The sequence below is a fragment of the Abramis brama genome, assembly GCF_963993115.1.
Source record: "Abramis brama genome assembly, chromosome: 9".
In the NCBI taxonomy this organism is placed as follows: domain Eukaryota; kingdom Metazoa; phylum Chordata; class Actinopteri; order Cypriniformes; family Leuciscidae; genus Abramis; species Abramis brama.
The window spans coordinates 3,104,376-3,122,500 of NC_139971.1; the positions used below are offsets into that span (position 1 = coordinate 3,104,376).

At 36.3% G+C, this 18,125-nt stretch overlaps 1 protein-coding gene across 2 annotated transcripts in view; it reads left to right on the plus strand.

The window, feature by feature from the left end:
• Positions 1-18,125, plus strand: part of ltbp4 (latent transforming growth factor beta binding protein 4) — a 93,849-nt gene that overhangs the window by 21,480 nt on the left and 54,244 nt on the right. For both annotated transcript variants that reach the window (XM_084124978.1, XM_084124979.1), the window contains exons 5-6: positions 1,465-1,659; positions 11,435-11,659. In XM_084124978.1, the coding sequence (XP_083981104.1) occupies positions 1,465-1,659; positions 11,435-11,659 (420 nt within the window). The remainder of the gene's footprint in view (positions 1-1,464; positions 1,660-11,434; positions 11,660-18,125) is intronic.

Genomic DNA, 18,125 nt, shown 5'->3' on the forward strand with positions numbered 1-18,125 from the left:
ATTAACTAATGTTAAAAAATGAGACCTTATTGTAAAGTATTACCAATATTTTTCATTTTTAACTCAAATTGTCTTCCTGATAAAATTGTTTAGAGATTGGCAATACTATAAAACTGCATATTTATTATAAAAGATTTATTCATTTTCATGACTTTTAAACTTTTAAATAAGGCTACCTCAGATATCACGATTTTACAAGACCAAGTGAAAAAAAAAAAAAGAAACTGTTAAAATATACTATTTCAGACTTTCATGTTTAATTCAATGGCGTTTCTTTGTGAAAATTGTCAAACATTACATCATTTCTGAGTGATAATTGTTTCAAAGTATCTATTGTATGACTTCAGATGTCTTGGGATGTACAGTAAAGCCCTATGGACGTCATGTATAATACTTTATGGTTCTTTATGGATACTTAAAATTGTCATTTTGTCCACTTCAGGGTTTTTATAGTTTACTGAAATTAAAACTATAACCACAAAAAATATTTTTGTTGCTTTAAATACAATAAACGTTAACTGAAATAAAAATTAATATAAAAAATATACTGTAAAAAAAAATTAAAACTACCTTAAATGACAAAATATGCAATGAAATAACTAAAACATTAACTAAAATTATAATGAAAAGGTCAAATATAAAAATAAAACCTAATTCAAAATATTATTAAAAACTATAATAGTATCTGAATGATACTAAAATAACACCGATCTGCATTCAACTTCTGTAAAAGAGCAGCGTGAGCATTCTTCAGAATGACTCCTTTTGTGTTCCCCAGAAGAAGTAAAGTCATGAAGGTGATTAAATGATTCTTTCTCGCTGAGCGTTTCCTCAGTGTCCAGAGCACACTGCAGGGGAACAGTTACAGCTTGCCAAATGACAGTGTTGAAAATGCAGAGTGAAAGAAAAATACACCCCTCCCTTCATCTACAAGCCCCCGGTACACACACACACACACACATTAAACGGCGCTGACCTCACCCCCGTGTGCAAAGCCAGAGACTCAAAGTCTCTCTCTCTCTCCCCCACTAGTTTTCTCTCTTTCGCCGCCCACTCCGGTCTCTCCTGCTCATGTGACAGAGAAAGTTCTGCGCATTGGGAAGCCTGTCAGTGTGTGTGTGTGTGTGTGAGCGCAGAGCAGAACGAGAGCTAGATGGACCCGAGAGTTTGCTTGCAGCAGCACCTTCAAACATCAGGACAGCTCTCGACTCCTTAACAAACGGCTTTCTGAGCACATACACACACACACACACACACACACACACACACACACAGGTGTGTTTGGCAGACCCGATATCTGGGCAAAAACATAATTTTAGTGCACTAGTTGGGATATTTGCTGGGACAGTCCAAGAAAAAGACTCCTCCTGTGTCATGTGTGCGTGATGTGAACAGGATTCGCCATGCGTCCTCACAGACTGACTCTCCTGCTCTTCTCTGGCTTTGCCCTGTGTCTCTGTCTAGCCGTCGCCCAGCGCTCCTCATCCTCGTTCGCACACGGGGGTCCCGAGCGGATTAAAGTGCTCTTCACCCCCACCGTCTGCCGGCTGCGCTGCACACAGGGACGCTGCACCAACTACTGTGAGCGCGGGAACATCACCACCATCTACAACAGCGAGCAGGGAGGACAGACGCCGCCTGGGTCCGGATTCAGAGTGTGTGAGTACACGCACACACACACACACACACACTAGTGGCATCCTGGAAGATATGGACCAAAGTGGACCAAAAACTTTTTTTAAAAATGTGACTAGCAGTGTGATTTCAGTTTAGTGTTAAAGGTTTCAAATCCTCGTCTAACTATATATTTTTCTTGAAATATAAAAAAATAATAATAATAACATTTAAATAAAATAGAGACTTTATAAAAAATAAAGACTTTATTTATTTATTTTAAAAACATTGTTTTAAAATAGTAGGTTGGGATTTGATCCCTTTCATGCTTAATTTATAATAATATAAATAAAAATATTATTTTATTTATATAAAATTATTTATATATTAAAAATATATTTTTTAGAAAATTTATAATATTTTAGAATATTATTTCATTTTTATTAAGTATTTATAATGTTAATACATTGTTATATATATATATTAATTATATATTAATTATAAATTAATAAAACAATAAGCTTCATTCTCATGGGGACAAAAAAAAAAAGGTCCCCAAGAGGTCAAACTTTACTGGTATTACTATTGTTGTGGGGACATTTGGTCCCCATAATGTAGGGAATACCAGGATCACACACACACACACAGCCCAAATGTACATGCACAGACCTGCAGGTGTGTAAGACATCCTTCTGAAAGTATTTACGAGCAGTGTGTGTGTGTGTTGAGGCATCTGTTGTGTCTGCTGCTCTTCAGGAGCTCATCCCTGACTCCTCACGGAGAGATGGAGAGCATGACCCGAGCTCCTCTTCTTCTCTTCTTCTCTCTGCTGGCGTCTGTTTATTTTCCTCTTTTCTCATACGTGTGTGTTACAGTGGGGTCCAAAAGTCTGAGATCTCATTGAAAATCTGGGGTTCAAAATCTAATTTAAATTGTTCATAAAACTATACAAGATTCTCCACCAGTTCTAGGTCACTAATCAAATATGAAAATTAGTAATATTTCATTTATTTTAATTCAAATTTACAAAGGTTCATTACATAAGAAAATTTTGTTTTTGACATTTTTCAATGTTCAATGTCATTTTCTGATCTATACCATAGTACTGATCACATACTGATATACCATGGTATTTAAAAGTAAAAAAAAAATACTGTGGTATTACCAAAGCATTTTAATGCTAGTGTCCAAATATACATGCAAATGTGCAACAAAAAAAATTCCATGGTATTGTCTTGATATTTTTCAAGGAGTGATCTATCAAATCTAAATTCAGTCACACTTTATTTTAAGGTGTCATTGTTACAGTGTAATTATATATTTAAGTACTGAGTAATATTAAGCATCTACATGTACTCACTATAGGGTTAGGGTAGGATTAGGATTCAGTTGAGGGTTAGTTGCATGTAATTATGCATAATTACTGTTATTACTATAGTAAGTGCATGTAACATGTAACAAGGACACTGTAAAATAAAGTGTTACCCTAAATTCATTAACAACAACAACATGGTATTTTTAAGTACTTTGGATTGCAATGTAAATACCATGACATAATTATTCATTGACATGTTATATATTAAAGTAAGATTGTATTATTATGCTGGTTCATCTGCAAGACCGGAACCAAATCATCTCTAACCATCATAAACCAGCCTTGGATTTTCTCGTGCATTCGTGTGTGGTGAATCCCAGCTTGTACCATGGTACGTTTACGTAAGGCTTGTACACTCCTCTTGACTCCAGTTTCCACCCGGGACCTGTTTCCTATTCGACTCTTGCTTCGTGTCCAAGAGAAAATCAGCTCCAACAATCCAGTAACATCGTGACCTATTTATACAAGCACTGCCTGTAATCTCCATCAAGAGAAACTCATTATGAACTTATCACACAGCAAAGCTTCCTCTGATAAATGTTATACATTTGTGTTTTAGTCTGGTAAACACGCTTCTTCTTACATAAAAGCTGGAGATGATTTATACACATTCTCCAGCGTCCAGCTCAAGCTGTTCGGCGATAAACGGGCATAAACACGCATGCCGTGTTTGTGGCATCGAAGGAATGGCGTTGGCTTCAAGTTCTGAGAAATATGCAACTCATTTATCAGTGTTCGAAACCTCCGCCCATGCTGTCAAAGCCTCTTTTTAGTCGAGCGAATGGATGGTGGAGGTTACGTCTTTTTCAGTGACTTCACGGTCAGTCTGGCACTGGCACCAGGCCAGAGCGCTGGTTGTAATTTCGCTCTTTGAGTCATTTGACAGCTGAATTATGACAACGAGAACGCTTCGAATCTTTCTCAGTAGTGATTGTAAACGCATAGTGAAAGTTCGGCCGCTGTGGGGGAGCTGAAAACAATGATTCAGAGCTCTTTATATAACTATTTATATAAATATGCATTCATCTCAGTGGATTAGATTCTGATTAGACACATTTGTCTCCGCTATTCTGTTGCTCCTAGTCACTTTCTGTGGATCCATGTGGGATTGTTAGTTGTGTTTTTTCTGGATTTTGCTTCCTTTGGCCTGGAAGCATTTCATCTACACCTAATTGATGTCATGTGGTGGAGATTTTAGAGCTCAAGACTGACTAATATGGTCACACACACACACACACACACACACACACACACACACACACACACACACACACACACACACACAGTGGCAATAATTGAAAATGAACTGAAATGAACACTAGAGGCAGTAAAACACCAACTACTTTAATTCAAATTATGATTACATGGACAGATTTACCATTAATGAAGATATATTGACTTTAATGTCCTTGCACAATACTATGTTATGACTTCAACATACTTTAACCATAGGGTGTGATTTGTAAACACATACAATTTGATAACCAGCTCATATGTGTGTCTTTTCTGATGTAGTTAAGTTGCTCTGAAGCTCACCTGTAATAAAGCTGTGTGTGAATTTAAAAGGTCAAAGTTTTTGTCCCTCAAAAGAAAGAAGTGATTCTGAACGGCTTGAAACGAGTCGTCAGTAATTCCAGTCTCACTCCCTGTTACAGTGTAGCAATGTAACACATTTGCATAATGCCAGCCTGTGGTCTTGATTGGCTGAGCAGCGTCTCTTAGCTCCGCCCTCAAACACTGTAGTGTATCTGAGACTGGAAGAGTTTGGTTCGTGTTGTTTGTGTCGAGAAGACGCTGTTTTCTGAGATTGATACGGTAAAACCCACGCCATCGTTACTGTTCGTATCACTGTGATCAAGAGCTGAGATTCAGATATGATAATGAGCGTTTGGTTTCCGACCAATCACAGCAGACTTGACCATCTGACCAATCAGAGCAGAGCAGCTCTCAGAGAGGCGGGGTTTAGAGAGACTGAATCCTTGATCGAACAGTTTCATGACTCTGAGAAAAGAGGTGTAGGAGACTGCAAAAACAAACTTAGGAACCTTTAAAATACCATAATATGGGCACTTACATTGGAAAAAAAAAAACTAGTCATATTCTCTATATTAAAATATACCTCCATCACAACACAAGCGAGAAGCTCAATGAACTGAAGCACTTCTGAACAACTCTCAACCATAAATTAGTAACTAAGAAGTCATCTGGCTCTTAAATATGGCCGGGCTTTAGAATGAAGATGAGTTAATGTATGGATGAATACAGATGCATTCAGCATCTGCAAGCGATCTGAGGCACGTGTGTGTAGGGCTGGTGGTAAGTCTCCTCCAATAGCAGGCTGTGGGTTTTGGATGAACAGAGAGGCGAACACATGGTGCCAAATAAAAGCATGCAGTCCTTCATCTGCTTCAGCTGAAATCAGTGCAGAAAGGGTGAAACGGAAGAAAAATCAAGCAGCTATTTCTTCTCACTCCGCTCATATATGTGTGCCGCATCTCTGAGGGTTAATTATTTTACCTGCAGTGGACCTCAGGGCCCTGAAACATCTGGACGATGGCAGAGAGCCAGAGCCTATCAGGGGCGTTCACAACATGTGTGTTATCGTGCATTTACTGTACATATGTGTGGATGTTTCATAAAAGATTCAGCCTTCGGTTCATGTGTTGTCCTAGTTGTCACGATATGGAAAATTCTTCCATGCAATCACGCGTTGACATTAGGTGAAGTATATTCATGTGTGTTAATGGGTTACAGAGAGATTTGTAATTCTGTACAGCAAACTTTTGAACCCTGGTGTGTAGCTTTATATGCTTTTGTCATGACTTTTGCAGGACTCCACAAAGGCATGTAATCACTAAAGCAGGTTTCCAAAAAAACCTGGTGGGGGGTTGCTATCGGGTCTTTGGAAAATTTATGATATTTAATATTTTCGTACTGCCTTTAATTTATGTCTTTTTTCAGATAATTTTTACATTAGTTTTTACTATGATGCATAGTAATAATATGATAATAATAATATATTTTTTGAAAGAAATTAATACTTTTTATAATCACATTTATAAATAAATGCAGTTCTTTTGAAATTTCTATTCATCAAAGAATCCTGAATTTTTTTTTTCACTGTTTCCACAAAAATATGAAGCAGTGCATCTTTCTTTAACATTGTCAATTTAATTTACTTTTATTTGTGCGGCGCTTTTCAATAGAATTATTTTCAATAAATAGTAGCTTTCCAAAACTGCTAAAATCTGTAAAATAATTGTTAAACATTAGTTTAAAGTCCCCTGTTGTCAATAATTGTATCCCTTAAACTCTTCTTTGATCACCAAAATGACATATTTAAACATTTAAAAAAAAAATTCTTCATGTCTTAAAATATCTTGAATGTAACTCGACACCCTTGCCTTATTTAGTATGCGCGTTTCTATGAATATGCAAATGAGCCCCGCCTCCACTCACTCACTCAGCTCATAGATCCACTGGTTGACGATCACACGTTGATCTGATTGGTTACAAGGTAGTTTGTGACGTCAGAAACACCAGCGATTTCAAAGCGTGTTTTTGAGACTGTCTTTGCAGAGAAAATACTCAGCAATGGTGTGAGTTTGCACATGGTTTGTCTTAAAGCATATTAACACACCACATAGACATATAAGCAACATTAAAATGTTGATTTTAACCACAGGGGAACTTTACGGTAAATATTTTTAAGTTGAAAATGTCTGTCTTGTTTCTCTTAGTTTCCAGAAAATATGGCGATAATTTGATTCACCTTTATATAAAAGCCTGTAATTCTGTCAACAACATGTTGTCTTAATAATGTTTATAGTTTGTCTCACACAGTGCAAGAGAGTCTTTATACAATGGCAGTATATACAGTATATATATTCTCATTGGTCAGCGAATCCCTCCGTCAGCATGTTTCAGATGGTGACACACTTTCTGCACTGAAATGAATTGATTCGCAGCTTTCTCTAGTCCAGTCCAGAGCACAGCATCATGTGTCTTTAATTTACATCTAAATAAATCTGCCTTTGACTCGAGTGTTAATGCAGTCAGCTTTGAAGTTCATATGTGTATATGTGTTGATTCAATCCTCTCTTGAGACTCTTATTCCAAACTTGTTTTTTATGAAAGCATTCATATGTCTAATTTGAGACTTTCCAGTTTTAAACACAACCCTTAAACCGATCCGCCCATGACTAGCAGGATCTCTTCATTTAAGCTGAAGATTGCAGATTCTCTGAATGAATCTTTGAAGTGCAAATGAGAGCTTGGACCGTCTCCAATGAAAATGGCTTTTTCTTCCATTCATGTCCTGTCACGAGTTTTATCATCGTGTTGTTTCAGTCGAGCAGTGTATTCCTGGCCTTTCTTCATTTCAAAAGAATTTCATTTACATATTTCCCCCCTCACTGAAAGCGTAGATATTTCTTCCTGTTATCTGGATGGAGACAATATTTATCCGAACCCTCGTTAGTTTCAAAACAACAGAATGTCTGTGGTCCAGAAATGAAGGTGGAAAGCTAGAAAATGAGAAGGTACTGGAGATTCCCAGCTTTAATGTAATGAAGTGCGAGTGTGTTTCCAGCTGTTGGTGTTTAGGCGGATGAGCTGAAGATCGAGCTCTCGTCCAAACACACCACAGCTCAGTCATCTGCAAACCTACAAACCTCTCCCCATCATCTCTAAACAACGCCCGATCTCACACACCCCTCGCTTTCTCATTTACATCCATAGTGGTCTGTGTTACTATACAGTTTAATATGTATAAAGTACAATGTAATGGTTAGTATACAGCTCGGGAGATCATCTCCATAATTATCTTGTGTGTTTGTGCATTGGACACTAATATTGAATCTGCTTTTAGATAGTTTGTTACTGGTCATACAGTACAGGCCAAAAGTTTGGAAACATTACTATTTTGAATGTTTTTGAAATAAGTTTCTTCTGCTCATCAAGCCTGCATTTATTTGATCAAAAATACTGTAATATTGTGATATATTATTACAATTTAAAATAATTGGTTTTTAATTTATTATAATTTAAATGATCATTTATTCCTGTGATGCAAAGCTGAATTTTCTGGATCATCACTCCAGTCTATCACATGATCCTTTAGAAATCATTCTAATATTCTGATTTATTATGAGTGTTGGAAACAGTTCTGCTGCCTGATATATTTGATGAATAAAAGGTTAAAAAGAACTGCATTTATTCAAAAAAAAAAAATATTTTCTAATAATATAAATATTCTTTACTCTCACTTTTTATCAATTTAACACATCCTTGCTGAATAAAAGTATTGATTTATTTCAAAAAATAAAGAAAAAAAAAAACTGACCCCAAATTACTGACCAGTAGTGTATATTGCTGTTACAAAAGATTTCTATGTTTAAAACATTTGCTTCTTTTTTTTATTTATTAAGTATCCTAAAAAAGTATCACAGGTTATGAAAAAATATTAAGCAGCAGACCTGTTTCCATCTTTGATAATGAATCATCATATTAGAGTGATTTCTAAAGGATCATGTGATAGACTGGAGTAATGATCCTGAAAATTCAGCTTTGCATCACATAAATAAATGATAATTTAAAGTATAATAAATTGAAAACCAGTTATTTTAAATTGTAATAATATATCACAATATTAAAAAAAATTCTGTATTTTTGATCAAATAAATGCAGGCTTGATGAGCAGAAGAAACTTCTTTCAAAAACATTAAAAATAGTAATGTTTCCAAACTTTTGGCCTGTACTGTATATATATATATAATTTTTTTTTTTTTTTTTTTTTTTAATGACCGATCGTTCCGCGAGATAAGACTCTTATTTCTCGACTGGGATCGTGTCGAGACTTTGAAGCTGCATTGAGACGGACATTTGAACCTTCTTTGAACATTGGTATAGTTGGTTGCGATTGAAGTCCATTCTGTGTAGAAAAATCCTGCAATGTTTTCCTCAAAAACCTCAATTTCTTTTCAACTGAAGAAAGAAAGACATGGATATCTTGGATGACATCGGGGTGAGTAAATTATCAGCAATTTTTTTTTTGAAAGTGAACTAATCCTTTAAGAATTGAAGTACAAGTGCACATCCAATATGATTAAGCACGCTTCTTTCTCATCACGGTCATGCACAGTATTTCACTTTCAGTTCTTTGATTGTTAGTTAACCTTTATTACCTCCCTTAGGAGAAATCTGTTTAATGAGAAATGTGATTATGCGTAATGTGCCGACAACATGTGACAAATACCAGATTGTGTGATGAGAATGGATTTACTCCGATACAGAGCTGGAAACTAAGAAGTCCTGTTGGACTAAAACGTCTAAACAATTCACTGGTCTATTGACGACATCCAAAAACCAGATCCTCCAAGAAACATCCTTCAAACCGCATTTCATTCTGATGAATTCAGATTTACTTTCCTGTGCGAAGAATGTGCCTGAAGTCACACAGAGCAACAGCTCATTTATGATCGCAGTAGATGCTCAAATGCTCTTCAGCAGAAGATCAAGTGAAGTGTTTTTCCACAGGGATTCAAACAGTTTGGAAAAAAGTCCATCCATTCCATGTTCAGTGAACTCCAGTCCAGTTCACAGGATTGTGTGATTGTGCCCGTTCCAAAAGCCTTTAACTTTGCTATGATCAATGGCAGACGTTGACATATAGTCTCCATAGGGTCCGCCTCCCATTTATGATTTGCATACTTATTTGTATATGTATGTCAATCATGTTGGATTTATCATTTGATGTTTAGCTGTTTTCTAGCAATAATATAATACGACCACAAAAGTGTTTTAAAGTAATGTGGCTTTAACGAATCCTTTAACGAATCTGACCCTGCCGTAAACATGATGGATCTGTGTGGACTCTGGATGCTTTTCAGCTTCCGCTAAACCCTGGCTAATAGATATGTGTGTGTGTGTGTGTGTGTGTGTGTGACCTCAGCATCCCAAAGTCCCAAAACTAAACTGCACAGATTTCTCACATCACACACTCATAAACTCTTGTCACCGACAGCTGGGGGAAACGGGTCAGATCGCAACCGTCTCCGTTCTGTTTGTGTGTGTTTACTCTAAAGAAATACAGATAATATATTGTTTGTCATATCCTCTGTGCGCTTCATTCCTGCTAAAAGTTCCAAACAGTGTGTTGTTTTTTCATGCATTATTTTAGTTAAGAACTAAAATAACTAAAGGGAAGTACTTTACGTACTTGTTAAACTTGTTTCATGATGGCGGCTGCACCGCCTCTGTGTCTGGGACATTAGATACGATTTTTATCAGCAGAAATAAATTCTGCCCTTATGGAATTACAGTAAATGATGTGGATTACAAAACTAAATTTCATGTCAACTTTAAGTAAGAAAAGAATTTTGATAGGAATAATCTGACACATGTTTGGATCTGAAAGTGAGTGAGACTGCTGGTGAAAAATACTCTATTTTACACCATTTGTTTGACTTTTTTTCAGGATTAAATTTGATTTTGAATCCCAGATTTTCAATGTGGTCACAGGACAACACTGTATTTAAAATAATAAAAATATGTAGTGCAGGCTTTGATTTTATCAGGAATTGCTTAGACGTGAAAACTGTTCTTTAGTGATGTTATTGGAGTGGAAGGGTTGGAAAATAACATTACAAATGTGATTTGATTTGATGTTGAATAACAGTTTTCAGTCTGGAGGCTTGTTTTCTTTCTCTCTCTCTCTCTCTCTCTCTCTCTCTCTCTCTCTCTCTCTCTCTCTCTCTCTCTCTCTCTCTCTGTCTCTCTCTCTCTCTCTCTCTCTCTCTCTGTCTCTCTCTGTCTCTCTCTCTCTCTCTCTCTCTCTCTCTCTGTCTCTCTCTCTCTCTCTCTCTCTCTGTCTCTCTCTGTCTCTCTCTCTCTCTCTCTCTCTCTCTCTCTCTCTCTCTCTCTCTCTCTCTCTGTCTCTCTCTCTCTCTCTCTCTCTCTCTCTGTTTGCTGTTGTTTTAGCAGCTCTTCTGCATTCTGTTTGTTTGACAGATGTGTTTGGATCTAGAGATTGTACTTGAGCGTTTGCAGATGAATACTGCAAAAAGATCAACTCTCTCTCTATTTCTCTCTCACATGGTACATTTATTTATTTTATTTTATATATTTGTTTTTGAGGCATGAGCCTGGTCTAAGCTTTCCAAATATATAAATTACAGTACAGACATATGATATGGAAGGCATGCTGAGGTCACTAATGAAATAAAAATTGTGCTTTTTTTATAGAAACTCTCCATTTTGAGAGACTCATAGGTTGTGTTAACATCATCCATTCAAAGACACACTAGTGCAGTGCTGTCTGTTATGTGCCTTTCATGAAAACATTATTGAGCTGTTGTGGTTTTTAGAACAATAATAGCGTCATTTCTTTCTCATGTTGATGAGTGATGGATGAAGTCATTGACTCTCTCTCTCTCTCTCTGTCAGTCTTGTGTCCGATGTTGTGTAAGAATGGAGGAGTGTGTGTACAGAAGGATCAATGTCTCTGCCCGCCGAACTTCACCGGGAAGTTCTGCCACATCCCCATCCACACCTCCTCCTTCACCAATCACATCGAGAAACCAGCGGGAAGCGCTGTGGATTCAGCCAATCAGCCGATGACGTCCGAGTACATCTTGCCTCTACAGACGCCTGAGCTGATCAACACCAATGGTGAGAGGCAATGTGGCCTGGTTCATTTCAGTGTAAATAACATGCAATTAAACAACTGGATTAAATTCCACTGTAAAAAGTGTTCAGTTCACTTACTTAAAAAAAATAAAAATTGTAAATAAACTTCATGCTTAATCAAAAAAATTAAGTAATGTGGAATTGTCAAGTTCAAATAATTTTTTTTTTTTTTCAATTAAGCATTAAGTTTATTTACTTAATAATTTTAAAGCTTTACTCAATTTTTTTTAAGTAAGTGAACTGAACACTTTTTACATATGTATATTTTTTTTGCCAATTTATGTATCAGTCCTTCCAGAAAAATGCAGAGTTTTTTTGTGATTGTTGCGGGCAAAAATCTTTGATTATGCGGCACGTTTTCTTAAAAAATGCAATGGAATATGTGGGATATTTATGCATTTTTATACGATGAAATTGCGGGAACTTGCAAAAACTGCGGTTTGATGAAAAAGAGAAAAAAAAGTGATTCCCCAACACCCTGTTCTCACTCGGCTACTACCTTAATGTAAAGAGTCATTTCTTATTACTTCCTATGATAAGCAAGCAAATACATCACAGAAAGTGCTGGGAATATTTAAGTTCTCATCTTGTTTTATTTCAGACCTTAATAAACATATGGCTCAAACTTACAAAACATTGATGAGTCAAACAAGTTCTGTAGCTTTACAAAAGGAATATGCTACAACTTCTGTAAAAATGAATAAATAAAATATATTTAAAAAAAAAAAAGTGTGCTTCCTGTTTTACAGAGGTAGCTATACAAAACAGACATCTGTTAAAATAAGTGCTTCCAATGCACAAAGTGCAATCTCTTACTGTAATGTAAATTTACATACTACTAATATACTTGCAACTGTAATAACGTCACTTCATAACGTTCCCATGGCAACAGGGGAAAATGGCTGCTCTCGTGTGAAGTAAACGCAACATTTTTCAACTTTCTGCTAAGATATATGTGACTTTTTTGCAATTATGAAATCATGCAAGCCCCGTATATTTTGCGCGCGGTAATCGGCAATTTATGCGGCGAAAGTGCGGCGTATTTTTAAAAATGCGGCCCCCCGCATAAATATGCGGACTTTGGCTGATTATGCATTGAATTATGCGATCGCATAATCGCGTTTTTCTGGAGGGACTAAATGTATAAATAGACCCTATTTTAACAAGCACACCCTGTTTCATCAAATCTTTTACAACATTACCATTTGCACATGTTGAATTTTATCTTCATAGACAATGAAATGCATTACTAAGTTAAGACTTACCGAATGACAACATAAAATTAGCTTTTCAGATTGTCATGGAGGGTAATGTGTGTTCTGGCACTATAGTCTGTTATGTAACTCATGGCCACATATGGAGCCAGACTGTTGTGATGGTGAAAAATGACTGTGTCACAGACTGGCGACATTTATTTTCTGTTTTCATTTGGCTGCAGCTCTCAGTTTGGATGCGATCCATAAGTGGCAGCACCAGCCTTTTCATATATAGAGTCCTGTGAAACGCATCTGATGCATCACGCAGATGTCAGTCACACCTGGAATATCTGAGCATGGCTCCTGAATAGATGATGTGTCACGACATCAAGACTGATTATGTGTGGGTTTGTTGCACTGGGAGGCCGAATGACATCAAGGAAATCACCTTGTGCACAGAGTTTTACCCTGAAAGGTGCTCTGGGCCTTTACTAAGACATGATGATATATTTTTGATATATGTGTTTTGGCATTTTGCGTCATTATTAGCCAGAGGTAATGGAGAGTGACAGGAAAAAGAGGAGGGAAGAGGAGAGATGCCAGAAATGATCCTGCATCACTTCTTCAGTAGTTACTTTCTTACAGGTAGATCATAAGTGAAAATTTGAGGACGACAGACATTTTTCAGAGTACTTCTTACTGTAGCTCTTAGCAGTTTCGTTGTAGAGTAACTAAACTAAACTAATAACACATAATAATTGTTTTGGTTTGAGTTGAGCCTGTTGTTTAGTGAGAGTGTTGCAGAGCTGCGTTTTCATCGACTTCTGCATTGCAATCACTGACGAGCCGCATGTGAGCCACGACCCTCTTGGAAAAAAAAAGGTGCTTAATTATATTGAATATTCACTAGTAGTGGACTTCAAATCTTGAAAGTGTATATTTTTAGAGAATGTATTTGCAGATAATTTCAAATAATGGAATTAAAGACCACTTAAGTGCACTTTCATGTCTATTTACTACATACTACAAGCTTTTACTTTTAAATGTACTAAATTGCAACAACAAATATATTTAAATATATGACACAAGTTTTGATATAAATTATATTAAATTATATTTTAGTTTACCATACATACTTTCACCCTATTTCAAAGACAATAGAAGTAATTATGAAAGTATAAATATGTACTTAAGTCCTACTTAAGTTTTAAGCAGTATTTAATATACAAATTTTAATTTATTTTTATGTAATTGCAATTAACATGGAATTAAGTGTCTGAAAACATTACATTGAGTTTGTACTTTCTTTTAAAGTGAATTATTTCTGTAGTGAGTACATGCAGTTTATTTTATTTTATTTTTTATTATGCTTTTCACCAAACCTTAGTGGAAAAAAACATATAGCAAAATGTATATAAAATGCATTTATTTCATACTAAGTATACAATGAATCCATTAACATATTTACTCACATATCGCTTGAGACTTACTGATATAAATAGTATAATTAAACTTTATTCGGTGTACTTTTTATTGCACAATGCACATTTCTTAATATTAAGCCTTAAAATGTGTTTTAATATCTCTATTAGTAAGGATGATCTCCGTATGATATCAGTCTTTAAATGCAAGATATTTAAAGTATATCTAAAGTATACTTGCAATAGTTCCACTTTAGCACAATTAAATGTACTTAAATATATCTTTAGTTGGACCTCTGCACTATTTCTGGATAACTAAAGTGCATTAAGCACAAAATTAGTTGTTCCAATTTGGCAGACTTTAAGTATATCAATTTAGTATTACAAGTGCGGGTAATTTATATCACATAACTATGCAAATGTATTTGTGTTATACTTAGCATAAAAGAGTATTTGCATATGATAAAATAGCACATACTAGTTCCATATATTTTTTTTACTCCACTGAACTGAGGTATTTCCCATTATAACCACAATCTGACAGCTGTCACTCAGTGACACTCCACAGACTCTGCTGATGTAACACTGCGTGTTTACTTTTTAATTTTGCTTTATTTAATCAGGCAGTAATGATAAATGAGTTTCCATCTGTCATTTAATGGGGGAGTGTCAGGTGAGGTCATTTTTGGCAGGGAGAATAATGAACAAGCGCCACATCTGTAGGCCTCCAGAACCTTCTGCAGGCTCTCTGCACACGACGCTGATAAGACATGATGAAAGACAATGTAATTTATCTAAAGTAGAGATGCACCGATTACAATTTTCTTGGCCGATTCCGATTTCCGATTTTTCATTGAGTTTGACCTGCCGATACCGATTTTAACCGATTCCGATTTCATTTTTTCTAACCACTTTACAGCACACACAAATATTTATTTTCTATCTTTTCTTTAATAGAACATTTTGCATAGAACATAGACATTTTTTTTAACAGATAATCGCTATAAAATGGAACTATATAAATTACTCCTGGTGTGGAAAATTAAAACTTAATTAAAATTAAACTAAAAGAAAGCTTATACTGTATATTCTGACTAGTTTACTCATTTTTTTTATTTTTTTTTATAAAACACCATATAGTACTTTTACCCAAACTGAATAATAAAAACAAGTTTAAATGGGTAAATTTTCTATAACTATTATTTTCTGACATAGCCTACTCCAGTTCTTGTTAAAACACACTAGACATGCAAATTCTGTGCATTTTGGGCACTTTTTGTGTGAAATAATACTTATTTTGTCCATCAAAAGTGTGCTTTCACTTTAATTGAGCGTGAGCAGCAGCAAAAATAGACTCAGCGCTGAAACCCGCGCTTCACTGCTGCTCACGCGGCGCTCCTGCTCGCGGTGTGAATGCACTTATTGATTAACATGCACGCCGAAAAAAATACGCGCTGCTCGTGCGCCGCTCACGCTTGCTGTGTGAAACGGCCGTAATTCACGAGGTTTCCTGTTGCGTTCCGTTTGCACGTGTGATGCTGATGTTGCGCGATGTTAATCATGCGGCGCCCGGGTGCATTTGACCGGCATAAAATTGGCATATGTCAGACTAACCGGCCGGTCGCCGATCATGGCCGATCACGTGAAAATCTGCCAATTCCGGTCACCAGCCGATCAATCGGTGCATCTCTAATCTAAAGTGACCCTAAAATGCCAATTTGTTTCGCCGGGCCCTTACAATAGATTTACATGCATGCATTGGTCAAAAAACACTTAAATTTTCTCATAATATCCATCACAGCATCAGCTGTTTTCTCTCAGTGTCTGAAACGGTTCATTCGAAGATTCAGTCTCTCTAAACCCCGCCTCTCTGAGAGCTGCTCTGCTCTGATTGGTCAGATGCTCAAGTCCGCTGTGATTGGTCAGAAACCAAACACTCATTATCATATCTGAATCTCAGCTCACAGTGATACGAACAGTAACGATGGCGTGGGTTTTACCGTATCAATCTTATCAAAGCGGATTTGCTTTGTCAGTAGAAAACAGCGTCTTCTCGACATGAACAACACGAACCAAACTCTTCCAGTCTCAGATAAACTGCAGTGTTTGAGGTCGGGGCTAAGAGACGCTGTTCAGCCAATGGGCTGGCATTATGCAAATTAGTTACAAACCTACACAGGTTCCAGCAGGGAGTGAGACTGGAATCACTGACGACTCGTTTCAGGCAGAATCGATTCTTTCTTCGGAGACAATGACTGTGTTTTGTAAAAATGCTGTAAATTATTAATAAAACAATGTGTGTTTAGTTCTGAATTGATGCTCATAACAGAAAATAACATGGCCAGAAACTACAATTACAACCACAATTACACTTAGGGTGCAGTGTGGAAAAATGAGTGCTATAATACTAATGCAACTCTTCAAATTTGAAAACTCCTTAAATTTCAGCATGATGTAAAAATGCCGTAATATCTGAAACCTTTTTATGGTGAATACTATGCTATTTTTAAACTTTACACATGTGTGATTTTTAGTGCAAGGTTCCAGTAATCTGTACAGCAGTGCCAGAGAGAACTAAAAACACTCTTATTGTGCAAGCCCCGGTCACTTGGATTCGGCTTGTGAGCGCTAAAGACTGTTGTGTAACTTTCTAAATCCCAAATTGAACCTGATGTTCCCCGATGGGGCTGGAGAGAGATGTGCCTCCAAACAAACAAGGCCCATGTTGCTTTCTCTCTGTTCTGCCACTTTTTATCGCAGAGCCGTTTTCGTATCATCTTCAGAGCTCAAATGATCTCTTATGAAACGCAGAGCACTGGAAAGCGCCAGCGTTGCGTTCGCCAGCTGTTCGGCGGGGAAAGGGTTCACTGGACGAGTGTTTTGCCAAGTTTAATCTCCGAAAGGCAGGAGGTAATGGTGACTCAGAGCTAGAACATGTTTCAGGAGAATGAGTCTTCTGTTTTCAGAGATCCTGACTTGGATGCTCTCTATGTCTTTCTCTTTCTCCCTCTGTTGTTTCTGGAGCATCAGTCTGTTTATGCGAGAAACAGTAAACGCATTAATCACACAACTGTCATTTCCAGGACTAAAGACAAGATCTGTGTCCGGATATTCATTAGTGTGTGTTAGGAATGACTATAAAGGCTCTTCACAATGTTTACATGGGGTTTTTAACCATGCCTTCATCATTTATATTCATTGCTTTTCAAATGCCCAGGGCACTTCTAAATAACTTTTATGCCAGAGTCTAATTTCTCTGAAGCTGATTTTGATGGACTGTGATGGTTTTTTACTCCTCTAGCACTCTTTGCTTTTCGATTGATTCTTTTAAAATGATTTTTAATGAGGTGTGGACAGATTTAGTGTTTGATTGCTTGAATGAAATATGAGATGCATGATGGTGAAGAAAGAAATAATATCACTTAGATCTGAACAGTTTTTTTTATTATTATTATTGAGCGTCCTTTCCTAGAAAGTCAAAAAGTGCACTGAGTTGAAGTTGTGAATAAAACAAAGATTATTGGAGTATGTTTTACAAGAAAATACTATTTTTAATCGTTCTACTTATAAAGTTTATGTTTAATTCAATGTATAACTTGCCATTTCTTTGTATTTATTTACTGGCAATTTCTGAGTGAAAAATGTTTCAAAGTTTGTTTGTTTTTTGTTTGTTTTTTCTCCCAGTGTGTATAAATGTTTATGGTTATGTTTTTTAAGTATTTAGGATGCATGAAATGAAATTTGCTTCAGCAAGAAAAATGAGTTTGCAATTTTATTCCAAAAATGTTTAATTTGCCATATCCATCACAAAATATCATTTGAGATGTGGTA